This window comes from Arachis stenosperma, chromosome 3, assembly GCF_014773155.1.
Source record: "Arachis stenosperma cultivar V10309 chromosome 3, arast.V10309.gnm1.PFL2, whole genome shotgun sequence".
NCBI lineage: Eukaryota > Viridiplantae > Streptophyta > Magnoliopsida > Fabales > Fabaceae > Arachis > Arachis stenosperma.
Window position 1 is genome coordinate 31661527 of NC_080379.1, and position 18291 is coordinate 31679817.

Sequence of the window (18291 nt, forward strand, 5' to 3'; positions counted from 1 at the left end):
AGGATAGATCAATGAAGCAGAAGCATGAAACTAAATTAGAACAGGGCAAGTCATTACCAGCACAGGAAAACCAATTTCAAATAGAATAAACATCAGAGTTCAAACCTAAATCCACTACAAAATCAATTGACTACCTAACCACCTAATTCAACTAAGCTAACCTAATCAAACAGCAACCTAAGGATTACTATGCCACTCTAAGGATCAAGTACATCTCAGTAAAAATCTTGTGATGTGCAGCTACCAATATCTTCTTCAAACCTTCCTGCCCAGTACTCTGAAGAAACAAAAAATGTGCCAAACTTCACCTCAATAAAGTTGATACAAAATTCTCATCAAAAGCTTCAAAATTCAAATTGCAATATTAACAAACTTAACTCATTGTTCACTGGTTGCATCATACAACAATATAAAAAAAATTAATATCTATATCTTTCTTGAAATTTTGGGAAAGGGGGGAGGGAATGTTCTTAAAATTGAAACGATAACATTAAAAACTTGTTTCACTGATTAGAATAAAGTATTAAATTAGCAAATTAGAAAACTTATATACTAAAACTATAAAAACCAGCCGCATTTAAAAGGAGAATGTAATGGGAGACAAGCATGAATGCATCATACATATAATATTCCTCTAAAATAACTAAACATATTAATAGAAGCAGCAGCAGCAGTAGTGCTACAATAGATTACAAGTATATGCCCCTAGCTAATGAATGAACAAATTACAAGCCTTAAAAGTTGAAAGTTAAAAGTCAATAGACCCTTTTAGGTCACCCTTTCAAAAAACCGTGACCATAGACTCTTTTAGGCCACTCACCAAAACCGTGACCATAGACCCCTTTAGGCTATCCCCCAAAACCGTGACCATAGACTCTTTTAGGCCACCCCCAAAACCGTGACCATAGACCACTTTAGGTCACCCCTCAAAACCGTGACCATAGACCCTTTTAGGTCACCGTTTGTTGAAAAATCGTGACCATAGACCCTTTTTGGTCACTGTAAAAAACCGTGACCATAGACCCCTTTAGGTCACCCCCAAAACCGTGACCATAGACCCTTTTAGGCCACCCCCAAAACCGTGACCATAGACCACTTTAGGTCACCCCCCAAAACCGTGACCATAGACCCTTTTAGACCACCCCCAAAACCGTGACCATAGACCACTTTAGGTCACCCCCCAAAACCGTGACCATAGACCCTTTTAGGTCACCCTTTTTTGAAAAACCGTGACCATAGACCCTTTTTGGTCATTGTAAAAAACCGTGACCATAGACCCCTTTAGGTCACCCCCAAAACCGTGACCATAGACCTTTTTTGGCCACCCCCAAAACCGTGACCATAGACCACTTTAGGTCACCCTCCAAAACCGTGACCATAGACCCTTTTAGGTCACCCTTTTTTGAAAAACCGTGACCATAGACCCTTTTTGGTCACTGTAAGAAACCGTGACCATAGACCCCTTTAGGTCACCCTTCAAAACCGTGACCATAGACCCTTTTAGGCCACCCTTTTTTAAAAAACCGTGACCATAGGTACTCTATGGTCACCCTTTCCAAAAAAACCGTGACCATAGCTTTTTTTTTTGTCACCCTAAAAAACCGTGACCATAGAGGGTCTATGGTCACGGTTTTTGACCGTGACCAAAAAAACCGTGGCCATAGACCCAAAATGTTGTAGTGATAGAATACTATTCTAAGTTTTTAACATATATGGCTTACTAACTATTTACCCTTTATAGTTTTTTTGGTGACTATTTATCCTTTATAGTTTGAAGAAAAAAGAAAGATATTAGAGTATAATTAAGATCAATTAGTATTAATTAGAATTATTTAATATATCTATAAATTTATTATTGAATATTATATTTTTATTATTTTAATTATTTTATTACCTATATATACCCTTATATATTGTATCATTCACATCACTCTTAATAATACACAATGTTTTTTTCGTTTACTCTCTTATTTCTTACACTCTTAGAGAGATGAGATTAAATAATCTTATCTTAAATAAAATTTATATTAAATATTTAGATAATTATTCTTTATCTGATATAAATAATCTAAAACAATTTTAATATGCTTGGTTTGATAAATTTTTTTTACAATTAGAATATTCATCTTCTAAAAATACAACATATTATTTAATATTCTTCATCTTGCATATTGGGCCCCAAAAATAATCTTCAAACTCCGCCAATATATATAATTAGTATATTCTTGTCAAAGAGCTCCTCTATCTATTGATATTGAGGATAATTTAGAAATTAATTAAAAATATATTCTAAAAAATATGTATAATAAAATAAATATACTCATATTTTATTCTTGTGAATATTAAAAGCAATTTGAAACAATTTGTAGTATTAAAATTAAAAAATTATAAATTTAGGTTTAGTTATTTTATTAGTCTATATAATTTTATTAAAATTTTAATTAAATCTTTACAATTTGAAAATTCATAATTGGATTTTTATGTTAAATAAAAATTTATAATTAGATCGTTATTAATAGTTATTATTTTTCAAAAAAAAAAAACTCATTAATCCTAAAGTATTTTTTTTAAATATTTTATAATTCATCTTATATGCATCACAAAAGGTATTTAAAAATGTTATCTTTTTTAACAAAATAAAAATTAAAAAGAACCTAATTGAAATTTTTTATTTAATAGAGACTCAATTATAAATTTTTAAATTATAAAAATTTAATTAAAAATTTAATAAATTTATAAAAATGAACAAAATAATTAAAGCTAAAATCTAATACCTTGGAATAATTTATTCTCAGGAAATATTTATTGCCGAAATTTCAAACTTTCGTTCCCATGCCAAAAAGGTGCGCTTTCTATATATAAGAATTAACATATACGTTTACTATTATATCCTCATCATTGTTATACTTCTTACCAAAGATATCTTTCTATTATTAGTATCAGAAATATTTTGGAAACTAAGAATTTATTTATGAGAAATTGAGAATATATAACAAAATAGCATATTCATAATTTACTTTTGAAAATAATAATAATAATAATAATAATAATAATAATAATAATAATAATAATCGTAGAAATAGTTGCGGTTTTTTTTGTTTTTGAAGAAATAAATAAGATAAGGTCTTGAATTTGAATTATTAATGGATAAATGTTAGAGGATTATGAGAATTTATTGTTTTTGCCAATGTAAAAATATGGGATAAAGTATGTTGTTACTTGTTAGACTAAAAAAATCATACTAAAAAAATTGAATTGATGACTAAATAATGCCTAAAAATAATAAATTCTGATAATCCTTACTATTTCTTTTATTAATTTTCAAAACTTATTTTTCTAAATTTACAAGAAATACTCCAACATGCAAGTATATATATAGTGGTCTTTGTTAACGTATTTGCTTGTTTTACACACCTCTGTCCGAATTATATGCGAATGAAAGACGAGAAACAAAAATTCACAGCAAAATGACTAAATAAAAATGTATAAAAAGTTCATGAACAATTGGTTTTTCTTCCCCGCAAAATAACTTAGCTAGTCATCTCAATTTCTTATACATAAAAGCATGATGATGACTCTTTCTTTACTCTAGATGCTATCTAGCTTCTAATATTGTTATCGAAATTTGGTTAGCTGAAAAGAGTGTGTTGTTCGGCGATGAAGAATCTGCTTGAAGTTGAACACCTCCATCAATGTAAAATCCAGGAAAATTTGGTTTGGGCAACATTTTCTCTCCATTTAGCATTAGAACCACCAATGACATATTCGGTCTATCTTCTGGTCTTTGTTGCACACATAGTAGGCCCACTTGTATGCATCTTATGACTTCAGAAGGGTTGCAATTTTCCCTTAATACTTCATCCAATAGTTCCAATGGCTTCTCCTCAGTCCACAATCTCCATGCCTAAAATCATGGTAATGAAATTAGTAGATTGGATGTTATCCAAAAAGTTGACTCTTTAGGTAGGCTGCTAACAAGTTTGCTTACATGTCCAAGTAGATTATGGTAGTTTTCAGAATCCGAGAAATCTCTATTTCTTTTTCCACTTAACAACTCTAACACTATTACACCATAACTAAATACATCTGATTTCTCTGAGAATTGTCCATGCACTGCATATTCGGGCGAAATATATCCACTGAAAATAGACAATTTGAAATTAAAGTAATACAAACATAATATGGAGAAACCAAGTCATAATTAGTAGGGGATGAGAACTTACTATGTTCCAGCAACTTTATTTGTATTCGCTTCAACTTGATCGCCTAAAAATATTCGAGCCAAGCCAAAATCTGATATTTTGGGATTTAAATTTGTATCTAATAAAATATTACTGGTTTTAAGATCTCTATGAATAATCTTCAGTCTAGAATCCTGATGAAGATAAAGAAGCCCTCGAGCAATGCCGCTAATAATGTTAAAACGTTGAAGCCAATTTAGGGACTTTCTTCTTGTTTCATCTAACCAGATATGCATAATTTTTAGCATAACACTTGTAGATATATTAAATTGACATAAAACTTCATACAGAAGAAAAGTTTCTTACCGAAAACAACGTGGTCCAAACTTTTATTTGGCATGAATTCATAGATCAATATTTTTTCTCCTCCCTGAATGCAACAACCAAGAAGCTTTACAAGATTACGGTGTTGGAGTTTGGCTATCAATGCTACTTCATTTTTGAATTCTTCCGATCCTTGGCCAGACTTTTTTGAAAGTCTTTTAACGGCTAGTTCTTGACCATTTATTAATGTACCCTAAAAAATAAAATTGTATTATTAGAAAATCTTAAGTAAAAATAGAAGTCCTTGAATTTCTTGATTCTTTCTATCACCTTGTATACTGGTCCAAAACCACCTTCTCCAAGTTTTTTGTTGCTTGAAAAGTTGTCAGTAGCTTTAGCCAAGACTGAGAAATCGAATATTGGGAGATCAATGTCTACCTGTCTTTGCTTGTTTTTCCATATATTTCTTGCTAACCCTGAAGAATGGTTGCATGGAAGAAAACAATTGATAAAAGCTGAGTCAACAAACACATAAAACTTGCACAATTCCCCCTCTTGTTTACATGGCTTTATAATATGGCAAATAATATCCATGATGGTGTTTACCTGGATATTTAATGAGCACTATGCCGGCACATATGATTAATCCAAAAATAATCACTCCAGCTACTACAATTGCAACATTCTTCTTCTTCATGTTTCCATGTTCATTAGCTGCATTATGATCAAGATGCAGAACGATTACAAAACATCTTTTGCAGTATCTCAATTTAATGAAGTTGGCATAAGTTATATAGTTTCCTTTACATTTAATGCTGAGAAAGAAAATATATTTAGGCAGCAATTTAGCCTTTACACGTAAAAAAATTAAAGGGAATATACTATGACAATTAACATGCATCTTATTACGTCACTAGAAAAATCTAGCAACTAGTACATCGTTTTCCAAATATGGTGGTCTGATCTTAAGTAATTAAGAACTTCAATATAATTGAGGTAACTTGGAAAATTTCTCCCTAATAGAGGTATTGATGTAAATGAATCAAGAATGAAAGAAAATGGGTAGTAGGTTAGGAGTTGGTTACTGATTCTGGTAAGCAGTTAAACCAGAATCTGTTACAGGCAGTTATCTTGCCTCTTAAAGGTATAAGCTGCTAGGAGTAGTAATATAAATAGATCAGTGTGTAATTGTACATTGACATTTAATATACTTCAATATTATTCAATAGCAAAAGTTCCATTCAATTCCGTTCAATTCTCTTGCTGCTCGTATTCAAAAACTCTGCATTACTGAAATTCTGTAACTCCCCTTATAACCTACTTTACTAATAAACTTACCTTTTTTTTTCATAATTAATTTGAAAAGATAAAAACTTCTCGAGGCAGCGATGATAAATCCTAACTAGCTAATTTACATATTTCACAAGAAATCAAAATGGAAAAAGAGATGAAGGATGAAAAAACAGTTACCTAACTCTGAGCTAGGGACTTTGATGAAAAGGTCTTGACCCATTTGATTAAATTGCCTCATGTCAATAAGATGATCGAACCAAAGTAGACAGCCAGTTCCTCCATTACGGATATCCAAATTCGCATACGCCGTACAAGAACAGTTTTTCAAGCATGACCTCTGACATTCCTCAAGATTCATTGTCTTATCAAACCATGAAGAAGATGTATCCGGCAATTTCATGTTTATGTATTTCGAGAATCCGTCTGTAATATCACACTTAGACGCAGTCTTTCTAACACAACCGTTAGACCAATGTGACACATTCCATTGTTCAGGAAACTTTGGAACATAGCCTTTGAGGCACTCACAGGCTGCATCATTATCAACCATATTGCATACAGAATTTGAACCACAAAATGCAAAATTGTCACAATCTTCCAGTCCCCCGGATGTGGTTGTTTTCACCTGACCTCTTCCTTGTCCGGTCCATGTAGTAGTTTGCCAAATACCTGAAGGCATCATTCGATTTATTCTATAACTTGACCCGTCAAGTATTTCCGACTTATAATACATTTCTTCACCGTTAAAAAAGAAGTCGCGTCGAAACATATTGTTCTGCACCAAATATGGATAGCCAGTGAAATAAAGGCCATTCCAGGACCCTTCTCTGGCATTCAATACAACCCCCTTCATTTGAATTATTTGTGGATATCCTCTGGGATCAAATTTTATAGAATAATCTCCCCGGGCCGGGTCGTCGGCGCTTTTCCAGGTTGACAGATATCTATCCAGACCTGTAACTAAATTCAATCCAATCTTCATTCCCGGCATCAATACGTCGCCGGGAAAATCGAAACTCTGCCACAGAATCTTGCTTCCATCATCTGAACTTTTCACTATAAGATTTCCCGAATCCAGGAGCTGTGCAGTTGAAGAGTTACTGTTCAAGTCTTTGGTTGAAATGTTGGAGGACCAAACACTGGTGTTGGTTGTGCCACTGAAAAGTTGGAGAGTCCCATTTTCATTGAACTTTAAGATCCCGGATTTGTTTTGAAGGGGCTTTTCTCTGTTGGCTACCCACATAACCGTTTGGTTTCCTGATGCATCTTTATAAAACACACCCAAATATCGGTTTGTTGAAGTTCCAGGGCTGAAGAAACCAAGCACGAAACTTCCACCAGCTGAAACCAATGTTTCACCGTCGCGAATAGATTGATTCATTCCAAAACTATCTATCGAAGTGGAGGGTGTAACGAAGAACATTAGAAAGAAGAAGGTAAGTAACATTTTGATGTTACTCACCATTGATTTGTGTCTTTACGATCAGCAGATAAGCATATTCTTGATTGGCCTCCTCTTACGGTAGCATAGAAACTAAAAGGGCGAGGACAAGTTGTGTAGTATGTTCGGACTTCTGACTTGTGACTATATATATTTGACTCAATTATATAAAGAGTAAACTTTGGTCAAAGTTTACAACTTTTTTTTTATGAAAGATCTCGAATATGGAGAGATTATTTGAGTTATTAACTTATTGAGGGTTTATACTTTATAATTTTATATAAGAAAGGTTTAGTTATTTTATTTATTTTTATAGTTTTACGAAATTTTTAATTAAATTTTTATATATTTTTTAATTAAATTTTTGTATTAATTTTTTTAAATTGGTTTCTATAATTTTTTTTTAATTTGAGTTTTGCACCAAATTTTTTTAATTAAATTTTTACACAATTAAACTAATTACTAATTTATGGTTAAGAAGGACTTAATTTAAAAATATTTCGTACAGAGATTAAATTAAAAGAAAAGAATATAAAAATTTAAATAAAAATTTTAAAAAATTATAAAAACTAACAAAATAATTATAAAAAATACAAAAAAATCTTCGATGATAAATTTATCGTATGAAAACTGAAAAATATTCTTTCATTTTTAAAACGAGCTTAAAAATATGGGTCAACTATAGCTGATTCATTGTACAAAGACCCTGTGACAAAATGAAAAAGTTTCCTCTCACTTCAACCACGAATGCCATTGTAGTAGGTGGATTATTTTATGGTTTAATTATTTTGTTTGTCTTTATAATTTTATAAAATTTTTAATTAAATTTTTATATTTTTTAATTAAATTTTTATACTAAATTTTTTAATTATATTTTTTTATTTTTTTAATTTAAATTCCTGTATTAATATTTTTTTAATTAAATCTTTATATAATTAAATTAATTATTATTAAGAGAAATCTAACTAAAAAATTAATTAAAAATTAAATTAAAAAATATAAAAATTTAATTAAAAATTTTATAAAATTATAAAACCTAATAGAATAATTAAACTTTATGATAGTTGTATGTGAGTTATAACTTGTAACTATCAGTCAACAAACACAACGCGGCTTGGAGAGTAATGATAGTAATGAATTAATATAGTAGGTAAATCTTAATGACTGCGACAATATCTAACATAATATTTATAATTTTATATATTAATGTTCGTAATTATATTTTATTATATTTAAAATTTTATAATTATTTTAATAATAATTAACAAATATTAAATAAGATAATTTATAACTACTGCACAAATTCTTTTCCTTCTCAAAAGAGGATATTTCTTCCTAATGTTTTAAGCAAGTTTTTTTCAACTTCCTTATTTACCTTGACAAACCTACAGTGGAAAAAACCATCATAAGAAAACAAGTACTCCTCCAAAGGTGAAGCACAAGAAAGCATAAGAAAAAACAGAAGAATCACCAATCAAGGGAGCCACAAGAGAGGCTCAGGCGCCTATCCTACAACTAAGCTAAAACCTATCCTTTAGTATTAGAAGCCCCAGGAAGGCAATGCTGGCATACCCATCACCATACACCGGTTTGTTTGCAATCGACACAAATTTAAATAGTTAAATGGTAAGAAAATTAAATTAAAAAATAATTAAGGGAATTAATTAGAGTAGAAGAAAGTAAATTTAAATTCTAAAAGATCTTGATAAAGATTGAGAGTTAAAAATTATTATCTTTGTTATTAATCATAACATAATAATCTTTTTTTTAAAATAAAAGAGCTCAACACCTAAAGGGAGCAAAGAAGACAAACAGCAAAAAAAATAATAATTTTGATGTCATCTTTGACATAGCCATCAACATATGAATTATTTACCACACCACGCTGGAGTATATAAGAAAGTTTGAGCCACACAATCAACAACTCCTGTTGTCTTGCTCTGAAATATAGCATCATTCCGACGTAACCAAATGTTCCATATAGCTGAGAAGAACTCAACTACCCAAAACTTGCGCCTCTCTTTTCTCATCAGCATTGATCTCTAACTCTCAAAGTACTCTTTTAGAGTATCGGGGGCAGTCCACACCTGTCCAAATTTTGAGATCCATGCACACCACACCTGTCAAGAGTACTCACAAGTAACAAACAAGTGTTGTATATTTTCAATATCTTTTTTGCACAATATGCACATATTATCATTTTGTGGTAAGATTCCCAGCCTATTTAGCCGGTCCTTCATATTGACCCGGCCTACCAAAACAAACCAAGTAAACAACCCGACTCGAGGTGAAACTAGACCTCTCCAAATTTCCTTTGTGAATCTGAATCATAGAAGCTCCTCATCCAAAGTCTCTTCCTGCACGACCTACACAAATGAGTTAGTTGAATAAACACCTTCCTTGTCAAATTTCCACACCACTCCATCCTGCACTTCTGCTATCAATTTAACAGATTGCAAGACATGAAGCATCTGGTTCAAAGTATCTATCTCCCATTGACGTAGTTTCCTCCTCCATTGGAAGTGCCAAACCCACTCAATCCCATCCCAGAACCTGCAATCTCCAATTATTGATCCTTTTTTGTTTGAAATCAAGAAGAGTCTCGGAAAGGATTCCTTCAAGTTTCTCACTTGGAGCTATGCATCCTCCCAAAATCTGGTAAGTCTACCATCCCCTACTTCCATAGCAAGGCCATCAATCATCTTCTGCCTTACATGTTGCTCTTTTATTTGCACTTGACATATGTCTCTCCACAGTCCTCCTCTTTCTGGTAATTTCTGAGTTGACAGCAAGTGATTTAGGTTCAAGCTATTACAGGAACACACAATCTTCTTCCATAGGGGACAATCCCCCTTTGAGAAACGCCACCACCATTTAAACAGTAAAGCAGCATTACGAATTACTGCATCACCCACCCCCAATCCTCCTGACTTCTTAGATGCCTGAATCATCTCCCACTTCACAAGAGCCATTCCAGGCCGTCCATCCTCCTTTCCCCAAAAGAACCTCCCCTGTAGAGAAATGATTCTTCGAGCAACCGCATTTGGCATCTTATACAAGCTCAAGTAATAAACAGGCAGGCTATTGATTACTGACTTAATGAGTACCAGCTTACTAGCCTTACTTAGGACCTTTGCTTTCCACAAGCTGAGTTTCTCTTCCACATTATCTATAATCGGCTTCCAAGTTTTTATCAGCCGCGGATTCGCTCCTAGACTAATACCAAGATACCTCACCAGTAAGGCTGCCTCCTGACAACCAAGTAACTGACACATTCGTCTTACTCACTCCTGGCTGTAGTTTACCGGTATCAAGTTGGATTTCTCAAAGTTAATGCTCAACCCAGACATCATTTCAAAGCACCTCAACAGCCTCTGATAGTTTCTCATTGTCTCCTCCTCCGGCGGACAGAATAAAATAGTGTCATCAGCAAATTGTAAGTGTGATAACTCTATATTATCTCTTCCAATTAAGAGTGGAGATATCCGACTGTTCCTAACCGCCTCCCCAATCATTTTGTTAAGCACATCCACCACCAGAACAAACAAAAACGGTGATAATGGGTCGCCTTGATGGAGCCCCCTCTCCATCTTAAAAGGTTTCGATTGTGACCCATTTACCAGAATCGAGATAGATGTAGATCTAATACACTCCCTGATCCATGCCCTCTAAGTTCTACTGAAGCCCATCTTCTCTAGTACAGTACCCACAAAGCACTATTTCACTTATCATAGGCTCTTTGGAAGTCCAGTTTGATGACCGCTGACGCCTTTTTTTTCAGTTTCAACCATTGCACAGTTTTACATGCAATTAAAGCTCCATCATGTATCTTCATTCCCTTTACAAAGGCACTTTGCGATTCTCCGACTAAGCCTGGCATTACACTTCTCATTCTTCATGTCAACAATTTAGAAATAACCTTATAGACACACCCAACTATACTGATCAGTCTAAGATCTTTTATCTCCTTAGCCCCAAAAAACTTCGGAGCCAACGTTACCCATGTGATATTAGAGTCTACTGGTAGTCTCGCCATCTCAAAAAATCTCATCACAGCAGCTGTGAATTCCATTCCAATCTCGACCCAACACTTTTTTATGTATTTCATGTTGTATCCGTCACTCCCTGGAGCCTTAGGAGATTCACAATCCCAAACTTCCTCTTTCACTTCCTCTACTGATGGTATCACCTCTAATACTTCAGCTTCCTCCCTCGCTAGCCGATTAACTAATCCATCCCTAAAGGTCACACTTGGAGAAGCTTCTTGGTGGTACAGCCATTTATAGAAGTCCCGGATCGCAACTTTGATCCTTGCTTGATTCCGCACTAACCTCCCATGAATTACCAAATACTCTATTCTGTTATTTCTTCTTCTCGCCGAAATATGATGGAAGTATCTTGTGTTTCTATCCATCTCATTAGCATGCTGAGATCTAGACATTTGCTTTCAGTGAACATCCTGTCTCTCATACCACTTCTCACAGCACCTTACTAATGCCTTTCTCCTTGCCTCAAGTGTACCATCATGCCGTCCACTACTAATAATATCATCCACCTTCTTTAATTCTTCCTCAAACCTCTTTATCCTCTCCGATATATCCCCAAAATGCTGCTTATGCCATCTACGTAGTGGTACAGATAGTGCTTTCATCTTTTCTGAGAATTGTACATCACCTAATTTCCTCCATTCTTCCTTCACCGTTCTCAAAAACCCATCATGCGTGAACCATGAGTCCAAGCTATGGAACGGTCTTGGCTCGTCGAAAATTTTGCTGTCTTCTATAATCACAGGAAAATGATCTGATAACCCTCTTGGACCCCGTCTTAGACGCGTTTTCTGGTATACATCAAGCCATCCCAAAGAAACTAAGCTTCTATCAATATGACTGCATGACTGTCCCCTAAACCATGTGTACTTCCGGTTATTTTGCAACAAATCGATAAATTCCATATCATTTACCCATGCTCTAAAATCTTCTGCTGACACTAATAATCTAGTCGCTCCTTTCCTTTCTTCCAGGTGCAAAATTTCATTGAAGTCCCCCAAATAACAGAACGGCACATGACACAGCCCTGCAATATAACTCAATTCTTTCCAAACTGAAGCCTTCTTTGCTCTCTCATGCGGTCCATACACCAGACCGATAGCACAGTGCAAATTATCTTTTACCACAACCCCTTCTACATACAGCCATCTATCCCCTTTATAGCAGGTAGCCAATTTAAAAATCGCTTCATCCCAAATTAACAACAACCCTCCAGAAGCCCCGATCGAACTTACAAACTCTCAGCAAGCTCTTTCACTTCCCCAGATACGAACTACATCCATTTTAGTCACTATCTCTTTCTTTGTTTCTATCAAACCCATCATATCCAACCTAAACTTACTTTTAAAATTCTTTAGCATACTAAATTTTCCAGCACCTCCCAACCCCCTAATATTCTAGGAACTGAAAATCATTTAACATAATTATGACACACCTGTTTTCGAGTCTTTGGCCGACTCCTTTGAACTTTTTCTTTTTGCTTTGCCTGTCGCCATTTCAGAGCAATAGCTTCATTCTGCTCCTGCAAGATAGCCATAATATCTTTCTCATCACTGAACTGAGCACCTGACTCAACAGCTAGTTTCCAAGCCTCTTTGTTCTCTGTCATTTCCTCTTTCTAGCTCAGTCTTTAGTTGTCACTATGAAGTTCACTGCCAGAATACGCGCCAGCTCCCATATCTACACCTAATTCTATACTACTATCGTGATCTTTCTCCTGTTCTCTGCCCTTATGCTTAACCCAGCCATCCATAACAATTTCCCCCTCCTCGCGTTCTAAATCTGTCTCGCCTCGTAATTGTTGGTCTTGATCTGGTTTGTTGTAGCTTGTCATTATGCTATTCATAGTGCCACTGCTCGCAACTCCTACAACCTGCAACCTAGTCGTCTCCCAGAGATCTTGGATTGGTTCTACATTCATGTCTGTGTCACGTCTCAACTGCTGACCTTCTACCTCTTCGGTCAAGGCTTCCCCAGCCATGTTTTTCCCTCTGGTACGCCTATCAGCCGCCGCCTCCCGTATGGACTCCCCTGGCGCGAGAAGAAGTTCAGGTCCTTCGTCCCTCCCTAGTCGAGGCCCAGCTCCAGCGCCACCCATACGTTCGGGTTCTGCACCCATCCCAGTCACCTTCACTGTCGGGTACCTTTGCCGACTCAACGTGGCACACGAAGCTACTGCCTCCGGCGCAGGAACTCCACATCCAACCTCCCTTCCAGGCCGCGTCCCAGCCTCTGATTCACTCACCCTAGGTCGCGCCTTTTGTGAAGCATCGTGGAGCATGATTTGCTTCTCATCCCGGGTCAGAATGGTGACCGGGTCAGGTCCTACCCGGTTTGGGAGGCCCTTGGGATCTCTAATCCAATGGTCCCTCTCCTTTCCCCAAGCTTCATTTTCCTTACTACCCTTATTTGACCTATTAGTCCCTAGCCCAACTTTATTATTTGTAAAATCACAAATGTGAGTTGCATAACAGCCTTCATAAACACAAGATATTGTTTCTTCGGAGTCTATCTTGTTATTAAGAGCCAATGATCTCGTAGAATCCTTCCTCTCCTTTAATGCCGCATAATTTGCGCTCCAGTAATTAGAAATTGAATTCGTATGATTCCATTCATTCAAAATTAAGCTTAAATTTACCAATCTGTCTTTTTCTTGTTCATCGTTACTAAGGTTCACCGCCATCAGCACTGCCACCTAATCCTAAACCACCACCCGTCGTTCGTCGCATGTGATCAAATTGCCGACAAGATCTTCATGCCGCACCTTTTCTCCATTTATTATGTGTCTTTCCTCTGTATCATCCTAATTCTTTGAGAAGCATTCCTCTCGATATACCTCTCCCACTACTTCTCTTATAAGGACGTTGAACCCACTTGCACCTATTGTAACATGTACCCACTCATTGATCATATCAAAGACACACGTATTAATCAGAACTCGACCCACACTGAATGAATTACATGATTCTGTCAGTTTATCACATTCCACTATCTCTCCCCATTGCTCCCCAATTATGCGAAAAGTGTCCCTTGATCATGCATAATGCACAGGCACTCCATAACAATCCAACCAAATTTTTCTAGACTCACTTCTCTCAGTCTCATCCCATCTCCATACCTTATAAAACAACTTTAATAAATCATTCATTCTAAAGGTATAGGCTTCTTCAGCACTGATGAGCGGATAATTTATACGCTTTTTGGCATTGTTTTTAGTATGTTTTAGTTAGTTTTTATTATATTTTTATTAGTTTTTAGTTAAAATTCACTTTTCTGGACTTTAATATGAGTTTGTGTGTTTTTTTATGATTTCAAGTATTTTCTGGCTGAAATTGAGGGACCTGAGCAAAAATCTGATTTAGAGGCTGAAAAGGACTGCAGATGCTGTTGGATTCTAACATCCCTGCACTCGAAGTGAATTTTCTGGAGCTACAGAAGCCCAATCGGCGCGCTCTCAATTGCTTTGGAAAGTAGACATCCTGGGCTTTCCAGCAATATATAATACTCCATACTTTGCCGGAGATTTGATGGCTCAAATAGGCGTTCCAAGTCAGCTCAAGAATTCTGGCGTTTAACGCCGGAACTGGCACAAGAATGGGAGTTAAACGCCCAAACTGGCACCAAAGCTGGCGTTTAACTCCAAGAAAAGTCTCTACACATAGAAGCTTTAATGCTCAGTCTAAGCACACACCAAGTGGGCCCGGAAGTGGATTTTTATGTCATTTACTCATCTTTGTAAACTCTAAGCTACTAGTTCTCTACATATAGGACCTTTTTACTATTGTATTCTCATCTTGGAGAGTTTTATGCTATCTTAGATCACGTTTTGGGGGCTAGCCTCTCGGTCATACCTAGACCTTGTTCTTATGTATTTTCAACGGTGGAGTTTCTACACACCATAGATTAAGGTGTGGAGCTCTGCTGTACCTCGAGTATTAATGCAATTACTATTGTTTTTCTATTCAATTCAGCTTATTCTTGTTCCAAGATATCACTTATTCCTCAACTTGATGAAGGTGATGATCCGTGACACTCATCATCATTCTCACCTATGAACGTGTGCTTGACAACCACCTCCGTTCTACCTTAGATTGAGTGGATATCTCTTGGATTCCTTAATTAGAATCTTCGTGGTATAAGCTAGAATTGATGGCGGCATTCAAGAGAATCCGGAAGATCTAAACCTTGTTTGTGGTATTCTGAGTAGGATTCAAGGATTGAATGACTGTGACGATCTTCAAACTCGTGATTGTGGGGCGTTAGTGACAGACGCAAAAGAATCACTAGATTCTATTCCGACATGATCGAGAACCGACAGCTGAATAGCCATGCTGTGACAGAGCGCGTTGAACATTTTCACTGAGATGACGGGACTGTAGCCACTGATAATGGTGATGCCCAACATACAGCTTGCCATGGAAAGGAGTAAGAAGGATTGGATGAAGACAGTAGGAAAGCAGAGAGACGGAAGGGACAAAGCATCTCCATATGCTTATATAAAATTCTCACCAATGAATTACATAAGTATCTCTATCTTTATCTTATGTTTTATTCATTAATCCTCATTACCAGTTGAATCCGCCTGACTGAGATTTACAAGATGACCATAGCTTGCTTCATACCAACAATCTCCGTGGGATCGACCCTTACTCGCGTAAGGTTTATTACTTGGACGACCCAGTGCACTTGCTGGTTAGTTGTGCGAAGTTGTGATAAAGAGTTGACATTGCAATAGAGCGTACCATGTTGATGGCGCCATTGATGATCACAATTTCGTGCACCAAGTTTTTGGCGCCGTTTCCGGGGATTGTTTGAGTTTGGACAACTGACGGTTCATCTTGTTGCTTAGATTAGGTATTTTTCTTCAGAGTTCTTAAGAATGAATTCTAGTGTTTCAAGGTGATGTTCTTATCATCACCAAAGCTGATTGATTCTCATCAATTTAGCTCTTGAATGTAATGTCCTGCTGAACCTTGGCTAGCCATGTCTAATTTCTTTAGACTAAAGCTTTAGACTAACATTTCATGATTCCTGGAATTCTCATTAAGAATTTTGATATCCTTTTTTTCTTTTTCACTCAATTTTCAAAAAAAAAATCCAAAAAAAAAGTATAAAATCTTAAAACCAAAAATATTTTTTGTTTCTTGTTGAGTCTAGTGTCTCATTTTAAGTTTGGTGTCAATTGCATGTTTCTGTTCTTCTTGCATTTTTCGAATTCATGCATGTGTCTTCACTAATCTTCAAGTTGTTCTTGATGACTTTCTTACTCTGATCTTTAAATTCTCTTGTCTTGAGTGTTTTATTGTTTCTCATATGCATTCTCAATTTGTTAGTGTCAGTAGTATACAAACTTCTAAGTTTGGTGTCTTGCATGCATTGTTTAGTTGATTTTAGTTGCATTGTGATTATTCCTCATCATTAAAAATCCAAAAAATATTTTTAATTTGTGTCTTTTCAAGTCAATAATACAGAGAATTAAAGATTCAGAACATACAGCAGAGGAATTACACAGAAAAAGCTGGGCGTTCAAAACACCCAGTGAAGAAGGAAAACTGGCGTTTAAACGCCAGCCAGAGTGCCTGGCTGGGCGTTTAACGCCCAAAAGGGTAGCATTTTGGGCGTTAAACGCCAGAATGGATACCATTCTGGACGTTTAATGCCAGGATGGCACAAGAGGGAAGATTTTTTTTTTAATTCAAATTTTTTTCAAGTTTGCATTTTTTTTCAAAATCAAATATTTTTCAAATCATATCTTTTCAATCATATATTTTCAAAATCAATTTCTTTCCATTTTCAAAGATACTTGCTAACAATTAATGATTTGATTCAACATTTCAAGTATGTTGCCTTTTCTGTTGAGAAAGGTTTAATGTTTGAATCATATCTTTTCTTGTTAGCCAAGTCATTAATTTTAAAAATCAAATCTTTTTAAATTGTTTCTCAATCATATCTTTTCAATCACATCTTTTTAAAACCACATCTTTTCAATCATATCTTCTTAATCACATCTTTTTCAAAATAGTTTTCAATCATATCTTTTTTATTTCTAATTTCAAAATCTTTTTCAAAAATCACTTTATTTCTTTCCCAATCATATTTTTCGAAAGTCATTCTTCAATTTTTCAAAATGTTTTTAAAATCTTTTTAATTTATTTTCGAAAATTTCTTCCCCTCTTCTCACATCCTTCTATTTATGGACTAACACTCCTCCTCAATGCACAATTCGAACTCTATCTTTCTTGATAAGTTTGAATTCTTCTACCTCTTCCTTCTATTTTTCTTTTCCTCTGACACCTCAAGGAATCTCTATACTGTGACAAAGAGGATTCCATATTTTTTTGTTCTCTTCTCTTTCATATGAGCAGGAGCAAAGACAAAAGTATTCTTGTTGAGGCTGACCCTGAACCTGAAAGGACCTTGAAGCGAAAGCTAAGAGAAGCTAAGGCACAACTCTCTGTAGAGGACCTAACAGAAATCTTCAAACAAGAAGAACCCATGGCAGCCGAAAACAACAACAATGCCAACAATGCAAGGAAGGTGCTGGGTGACTTTACTACACCTACTCCCGACTTCTATGGGAGAAGCATCTCTATCCCTGCCATTGGAGCAACAAACTTTGAGCTTAAGCCTCAATTAGTTTCTCTAATGCAACAGAATTGCAAGTTCCATGGACTTCCATTGGAAGATCCTCATCAGTTTTTAGCTGAATTCTTGTAAATCTGTGACACTGTCAAGACTAATGGGGTTGACCCTGAGGTCTACAGACTTATGCTATTCCCTTTTGCTGTAAGAGACAGAGCTAGGATATGGTTGGACTCACAACCTAAAGAAAGCCTGAACTCTTGGAAAAAGCTAGTCAATGCCTTCTTGGCAAAGTTCTTTCCACATCAAAAATTGAGTAAGCTTAGAGTGGAAGTCCAAACCTTCAGACAGAAGGAAGGAGAATCCCTCTATGAAACTTGGGAAAGATACAAACAACTAATCAGAAAGTGTCCATCTGACATGC

The 18291-nt window shown here is 35.5% G+C and overlaps 2 protein-coding genes across 4 annotated transcripts; both read right to left on the reverse strand.

Moving 5' to 3' along the window:
• Positions 1–3456: 3456 nt before the first annotated feature.
• LOC130968694 (G-type lectin S-receptor-like serine/threonine-protein kinase At4g27290) lies at positions 3457–7363 on the reverse strand. 3 transcript variants are annotated; one of them, XM_057894099.1, is made up of 7 exons: positions 5976–7363; positions 5112–5219; positions 4836–4981; positions 4548–4758; positions 4224–4266; positions 3989–4139; positions 3457–3904 (listed from the first exon to the last, which is right to left on the reverse strand). In XM_057894099.1, exons 1-7 carry the CDS (start codon positions 7261–7263, stop codon positions 3596–3598), a joined length of 2256 nt encoding a protein of 751 aa, XP_057750082.1. In that variant the 5' UTR covers positions 7264–7363; the 3' UTR covers positions 3457–3595. The 3 variants fall into 3 exon arrangements, with proteins under 3 accessions (XP_057750082.1, XP_057750081.1, XP_057750080.1); XM_057894098.1 differs by having other exon boundaries at positions 4224–4293; XM_057894097.1 differs by having other exon boundaries at positions 4224–4461.
• A 3771-nt stretch (positions 7364–11134) lies between these two features.
• On the reverse strand, positions 11135–11680 carry LOC130965831 (uncharacterized). The gene has a single exon (XM_057890594.1). It carries the CDS (start codon positions 11678–11680, stop codon positions 11135–11137), a length of 546 nt encoding a protein of 181 aa, XP_057746577.1.
• Positions 11681–18291: the final 6611 nt, after the last annotated feature.

Bases quoted from the DNA above. Each gene is read 5' to 3' on its own strand.
- LOC130965831 (XM_057890594.1), bottom strand. From the start codon at position 11,680: ATGTCTAGATCTCAGCATGCTAATGAGATGGATAGAAACACAAGATAC.
- LOC130968694 (XM_057894097.1), bottom strand. From the start codon at position 7,263: ATGGTGAGTAACATCAAAATGTTACTTACCTTCTTCTTTCTAATGTTC. The intron at 5,220-5,975 runs GTAACTGTTTTT...ATCATAATGCAG, and splicing joins AGTCCCTAGCTCAGAGTTAG to CTAATGAACATGGAAACATG. The intron at 4,759-4,835 runs GTGATAGAAAGA...TTTATTTTTTAG, and splicing joins GTTTTGGACCAGTATACAAG to GGTACATTAATAAATGGTCA.